General features: G+C 51.0%; 3 protein-coding genes across 3 annotated transcripts in view; 2 read left to right on the top strand and 1 right to left on the bottom strand.

Annotated features, from left to right (window-relative positions):
- The window catches only part of Pmar_PMAR003578 (Peroxisomal coenzyme A diphosphatase ndx-8, putative), a gene marked incomplete at both ends in the record, with an annotated part of 600 nt that extends 580 nt beyond the window's left edge, over positions 1 to 20 (top strand). The window contains one exon of the mRNA XM_002784273.1: positions 1 to 20. This exon is cut by the window's left edge and continues 4 nt beyond it. Within this exon, the coding sequence (XP_002784319.1) occupies positions 1 to 20 (20 nt within the window).
- A 182-nt stretch (positions 21 to 202) lies between these two features.
- On the top strand, positions 203 to 1,129 carry Pmar_PMAR003577 (hypothetical protein; the record flags this gene model as incomplete). The annotated part of the gene is made up of 1 exon (XM_002784272.1): positions 203 to 1,129. One exon carries the CDS (start codon positions 203 to 205, stop codon positions 1,127 to 1,129), a length of 927 nt encoding a protein of 308 aa, XP_002784318.1.
- Positions 1,130 to 6,434: 5,305 nt separating this feature from the next.
- Pmar_PMAR003576 (hypothetical protein) overlaps positions 6,435 to 6,802 on the bottom strand; it is a gene marked incomplete at both ends in the record, with an annotated part of 1,894 nt that continues 1,526 nt past the window's right edge. The window contains 2 exons of the mRNA XM_002784271.1: positions 6,435 to 6,512; positions 6,571 to 6,729. Of these exons, the coding sequence (XP_002784317.1) occupies positions 6,435 to 6,512; positions 6,571 to 6,729 (237 nt within the window). The remainder of the gene's footprint in view (positions 6,513 to 6,570; positions 6,730 to 6,802) is intronic.

Below are 6,802 nucleotides of genomic sequence, written 5' to 3'. Positions count from 1 at the left end.
GATTATACCATGATCCCTAGATGTAGTATCACCTCCTAGTATTTCGTGCTATGTTAGGCGTTGAGTTCATCCACACCTCTCTGGTGTTCTTAGTGCATGGTAGCTTCTGGTGTAGCTGCTTGTCCTTTCGCTAGTGGGTAGGGTATTGTGCTTTGTTGTTTTGCTCCCTTTGAGTTTTTTATATTAAATTTTAGCATAAGCAATGGCTGCTGTGACCGTTCCTCAGATCACAGCAAAGCTCGCTAGTCAGTGCCCGGTCCTTAGCACAGCTAGGGTAGCGGTTAAGTCCCGAGCGATGGTGGCATGTATTATCCGCCCTGGTCCCCAACCATTGGACCCTGCCGAGATGCTCCTTATACGGCGAGCAGCGCGGGAGGGCGATCCTTGGTCTGGTCAGACGGCCTTCCCTGGTGGACGCTGTGATGTTGATGATGGTGGCTGCGACTTCACAACTGTTTGCCGAGAAGTCCGCGAGGAGCTGGGAGTAGACCTGACGAATGAGGAGCGATACAGATACCTAGGGCGGGTCCGAGATATGGAGACCTTCAAGTCCCGCAAGGTTAATATGGTCATTGGATGCTTTGTATATGAGCAGCTGATCCCTGAGCCCTTCACGTTAGCTTTAGACGAGGTAGCGGCCTGTGGTTGGTTACCGCTCACTGCTATTGCATGTGCTGGGCAGAAGGACGTAAAAGAGGTGAAGTGGAGTGTGCCTAAGGACACGTCTATGTATCGGTATCTGCATCTTCTGGGCCTTACAGACCTCACATTACCATCGCTTGTGGTGAGTCTAAGAGACGCTACCAAGGTCCGCTCAGACGTTGATGTGGACCACTTGCCTCTCTGGGGGATGACGCTGTGTTTTTCGGAGATGCTTACTATGGAACCATCCGCTGGCCTGAGCCCTTACAGGTGTCTACCCTTGGTGGGCTATAGGATACCGCATATATTCAACTCGGTGTTCCACGATATGCTCTACACTCTATATGTAGCGACATGGCGGAAGGACCTCACTCTCCATGGGTCTGACGTGGTCATTGGGTATCTGCCATTTTTACATTGTCTCTGTGGTGGAGCAGCAGTAGCTGGTGCTGGTCTGGGATACTTGACTCTCCGGAGTAGGCTTTGATAATTTGTTTCATACATATCTGGTATTGTGCTCAGTGTGTTAGAAGGATAGGCCGGCCAACTGATCGGTCGCTGGTGGTTTGTACGGTCACTTTACTCGGTGGTGTAACTAGGGTGGTACCCACCCTGCAGAGTATCACTACTTCTAACATTAGTGTTTCACCTCGACTGTACGATTGGCGGCATGTCCAGGGCGGGACAATTTTCTTCATAATAAGGTCTTGTGTTGACAACTTCAATTCGGAGGACTTTTCCTTGGCCGTATTGCTGAATGGGAGATCCACGGCAGCAGCGAGAGGATGACCTAATGGCCTCACACTCCGCTGACCAATCAGGGACCCTGGCCGCTCCTCAAGATGTACCCAGTCCTGCTGGGGGGAGGATAATGATATGCTCATCGTGATGAGGGTCTACGGATTGTTAGCAGGTTGCCACCAGTGGGAACTACTTGACAATATCGGACACGCCTCGTTCGCTAGCAAGGCGATATCGGTCAGTTGAGCTAGGCGTTCATGATACCAGTGATTTCCCATGTGAAGGTAGTGCCTCTCAGGTTTGCAGTTACTCAAGGTCTGGCCCCTTAGATTAGCTAGGTTACTCCTTCCCTCTTTAGGCGGTCCATGTAGTTGCCCTTCTTGCCACGAGTCAAGCGCTAGTCGGCACTTGAATGTCACTAAAACATGTCCCGTCTTGAAATTGTCGATTGACTTTGGTCTCGTGGACCCCATCTCTGGTGATGGGCCCGCTGCTCGTGGATACTTATGGCTACTATCACACTTGGCACGATCTCAACACAGGTAGAGGTTGGATTCTCTGTCGGTCTCACGTTCTTGATGTTTTTTGAGATGCCCAGTGAGCGTTCCGGAGGTGGTATTCTTCCGGAAGGGAGCCCCATTTCGAATGTTCGCCATGGGCGGATCATCCACGCTCACGATGTTGATCAGAAAGCCCGGAAATGTATTTGATATGCATACGAGTAAGCTGAGTTGGATCATCGCCCTATCTCCACACTGGTTCTATTGGTTAAGGAGATCTCCTCAAGAAACTGTACAGTGCGGAGCGCAAGCGTCACATCGAAGCTTATATGCAGTCTGGGACGAAGAGCGAGACAGAGGACGGTGCTGTGGCTGTGGCCTCGCTGAATGGCTGGAAGTTTACCAGCATCAGGCCCAGACCTTGGAAAGCCTCCTAAACCCTTTGAAAACTGTGATGCTGTATGTATCATTCGGTACACAGACGGAGCGATGCGGACGGTCTCTGCAGCTGAGGCGAGTACTTCATCTCGAGGCCTCCTATTGGTTGGGTTCTCAGCTACGGTCAGTGATAATCCAACGGCAGACCAAACGGAGTGCGTGGATGAACGTAGCCTCCCTTGCCACGAGGCCTTACAGGGATGAGGACTCCTCCGTAAGTGTCTGGCCCGTCCAAGGTTATCTCTCCCTAATCGGTAGGCGTCACGTAGGGACTGAAAATACCTGGTAATTTTTCCTGCAGAACGACTGTGAAGCTAAAATTTTGAATATGGGTTATACGCGTACTTTTGGTCTCGAGATGGTGCGAGATGTTGTAGATATTAGGAGGGCACAGGAGTACCACAATATCATACCGATATTTCAAGCCTGGGGCCGAGGCTGTGATGGGGATGTCCAGCCAGGCGGACCAGGAAGGAGCTACATGGCTAACGCTTGAGAGTAGTCCCTTTGGGCCCCTGCGACTGTACTACGGCCTGTCTCCTTCAGTGCGTGTACGGAATAGTGTGATGGAGATGGTACAAGCGTTGAGCCCTGCCTGGTCGATGGTAGCTGGCACCTTTGAATTTGAATATGATCACCACACCGACACACTGTGGTTGGTTGGGGCATCGCGTATACAGGCCGAGAAGCTCTCCTCAGCTAGTGATTCTAAGGTGACCTCTTCCTCCGCACTGCATGGATCTAGGGGTAGGTAGCAGCCTCCTCAGTTACAGCGCTCATGGGAGGGGTCAATAGCCCCGGGCCATACCGATGAGGAAGGTACGTGAGCACTGAGAATATCATCATCCAGTCAGTGTCTACAGCAGAGGAGGACTGGGATGTCCTTGGTGGTCCAGAGGAGGTCGACAAGTGGCTACTATCACGAGAGATTGTCCTCGGCTCTGTGGCGGACACTTGGAATCACAAGGTGTGAGGCGACTCTAGCTGATCAATATAAAGCGGAGGAGTTGACCTCCTAGGTCAAAGAAGAGCGACACCGCAGAGAAGAACAGTTGTTGGATAAGCTCTCGGCCGAGGCGAACATCTCGAGGTAAGGCTCTGGCCTCGCGTGCAGGGTTCGCTTCATCGCTAGCCGAAGGGAGTCGCCAGACTGGTTGACGAATAGCCACAGTTTGATGTCACGGGTGGCGGACATCTCGAAGACGTGGATTAAGGAGGACCTTGTTCCGATGCCCCCAGTATGGTCCTATCACTAGTAGGTATGGCGCAACTGCGAACAGTTACTTCAACGCTATCGTGATCACACGATGAAGATGGAGGCCTTTGCTGCACGCCATGTAATGAGCGGAGACGCCGACACAAGGAAGGCTACGTCGATCGAGGCCAACATAGAGGAAGAGTTGTCGAAGTAAGGATGGTTGTCAGCTGCTGGTCACACTTCGTGGTATTAGGAAGCCCTCAGTGCCCACCTTACAGACACATACGTGTTGCAATGTTGATGATGGTGTGAATTCATGAGTCAGTCTTTGGCTCGTGTTCATGATGGCGGTCAACTCGGGCATGTTCATTAACACTGATTGCCAGTCTATTCCTCCTGCATGCCCCAGCTCCCATTGAGGCTAGCATCAGTCCTTGGCTTCCGAGCCCTCGACCCTCCAGCTGATACCATGGATCCTGTCCCGGAGCCCCGGCCCAAGACACGTCGGAGGTGTCTGCCGAGCCCCTTATCGTCATGGGTAGAGATACAGTACGTTGGTGATCGGAGACGACAACCGTCTTGTAAGGAATCATTTCAAAACCCATCTTGGGTGAGGTCCTCTATGCTCAGCTTGACGGCCACTGCGTTTCCCTCAGATTCCAGCGCAGCGTGACAAGGCGTTCTCGGAGCCTCCTTCAGTGGGGAGTTCTATCCGCTGGGCACCTGGTCTCGGTATGAGTACACCGAACCCTTCCCAGTGGATACTGGCCAAGATATACTATCCTCTCTTTCACCACATGCTCATGCCTCCTGAATACCTGACGCATAGGTTGTCTATGTATAACCAGCGTTATCTCCCAGATGACGATGTGATCCTTGTGGACACAGCCAGCAGCATCGACCCCGACTCACTACTCACAGAGGAGTCCTTCAGCTTGGTGGATGATGACTCTGAAGAGTCCGATTGGAGTGAGCTTTGACAGCCGTTCAGTTAGCTGTCTAACTTGGTATAGAGTGGCTACAGCGTAAGTGCTTTATCATTGCACTACTCTCTTTATTATCACACAATGACCAGCTGCTGCTGCTGTTGCTATCAGAGTCGTAGTTGTTATCGACGGGGACTTGGTTACCCCCGATTACTATAACATGTCATACTTAGACATTTTACCTATAAGTGACCACCGCTATGAGTGGCAGCAGTCCTGTTGTGTTTGGGATTCGGGAGATCGTCCGATGGGGCATTTAGAGCTATTGAGCCCCCAGTCGAGGAGAAGAGATTCGCCCACGACTTGTGAGTCACGAGTGCACACTTATGACAGGTTGTGTTATTCTGTCCGGTGTCTCGATGTTGGCGTCCTTATCGTGGTACCTGGGTCGGCAGGCAGCACCCACAGTGGCAAGAGCATTACCATTGGTGCCTCTACGACACCGATGTCACAGCTGTACTCAAGTGAACTATGATACAGTACGTCTAGTGCAGAGGGAAAATCCAGCAACGTGGCACCAAATCCTTGATAAGGAGTTTACGAGGAAATGGGTAACTTGACTTCTCATACTAATAGCCACCGTCACATCACCGTGGATACTCACTCAGTTGCCGCCTCCGGTGCGGATCACGCATTGCGATAACCCACAGTGTCGGACTTGTGCGGTTCTGCGAGAAAGCCGTCCGGACGTGAGGACGCTGAATCACGGCTGGATGGAAGAATACGAGCTGAGCTGCAGGTCGAAGAATCTAGTTTATGCCCTTGAGTGTCGAGGATGCGGCATCCTGTAGGCTACACACTACGCTTCAGCGGTTGCTCATGCTCATGTAGGTATGTTGGTGAAACTGGTCGAGAACTACGGCATCGTGTTAACTCGCATTTACTCATAAAGGCCAACGGACCAATGAGCACTCACTATCGTAATGACGCCAGCGTTTGTCCACTGTGCATAGGTGAGCCCCCCGAGTCGGTCTCACCTTCCGCTCTTGTTCCGATGTAGGACATTTTGGTTCTGATGGTGCAGAGCAGAAACAAGTGAGTTTGGACAACTTCGACGTGGTCATCCTCGAAAGTTTATGTTCTGATGAAACCCAGTTCATGAGTCGTCTGGGACAAGCTCGCATTCGGCGGGCCCGTGAGCGGTGGTGGATGCAGAAGCTGCATACTATCTGGCCATGGGGTTTGAACGAACGAGGTCACAAACTGGATGAGCTCCTGCACCCTCAATCATCGTCGATTTCTGTTTAATCCATCATAGTTTTTATACTGGGGTTGGTGATCCATCCTGTCCTCGAGTACGTTTGCAATTCGTAAAATGTCCATGACTGATCGCTGTTAATAGCATTGTGTATCTCACTTTACTTTGATTAAGTGTCCCAATTGCATCTGCACGAATGATTCCGTCTGAGATTGTCCGTGCTTACCTATTTCATCTGTATTTCGCGTTGGGTTAGTCAAAACAGTCTGTGGTGAGCACACTCCCTAGTAAAGTTCAAGGCAATGCGAGGGCCACACCGGACCAACACTTTCGCTCGATAACTCTTAGACGAAGGCGTTACTAGGGATGAAGAAGCTGTTAACAACCTAAGTTTATCGTCCAGACATGAAACACCTTTGTGCACAGAATCATAGACTAATGCACTTCCTCGCCCGAGCAGCGAACTGCTCTACTGTACATTGTGGATACGTTTATCTTTCTTGTCGCATATGGGTGGCCAAATTCCACAGACTCGAACCGCCGTTATAGATAAGTCTTCATTATTAATTACTCATCATCGTCGTGTTTAGATAATTACAAAAGCCACCGTATTCCTCCTGCATCGTCTGGTAGTGTTGTGCGACTACAACCCAACATGAGCAAACAATACATTGCAAGCATCGGCTAGCATGTCACTATAATCAACATGTGGTGTGAAGTTATGAGCATCATCAATGCACCCCATGGCGAGCCACCTCGGCCAGAACTCCAGGAGTAGCACCAGCAGCGTCACCGCGGAGGGCTTGAAGCTGAGGATAAATCAATAAGACCTCCGCCAGTCCAAGTGCCCAGCAACAAACATCTCACCTCAGCCTTGGTCTTTATCTCATCACGAACAACGAAGTCTTCAACACGATTCAACAGAGACTCGGCACGCTCAGACTCTGGATTGCGGCGGCGACGGCCAGTCTCCAAAAAAGAGGAGAAGTCCGCATTAGCAGTGGTGGCGGTCGCCAGGGAAATTTCCTACAACAACCGTGGCTCAACTGCCTCCACTAACCTCAAGCACTTGCCTTGTGGAGCTTCTGCAGATCATCGT

This window comes from Perkinsus marinus (genome assembly GCF_000006405.1).
Source record: "Perkinsus marinus ATCC 50983 genomic scaffold scf_1104296935302, whole genome shotgun sequence".
NCBI classification, from domain to species: domain Eukaryota; phylum Perkinsozoa; order Perkinsida; family Perkinsidae; genus Perkinsus; species Perkinsus marinus.
Note: the sequence above shows the minus strand (reverse complement) of the source record. Positions and strands in the feature narration are given on the sequence as shown.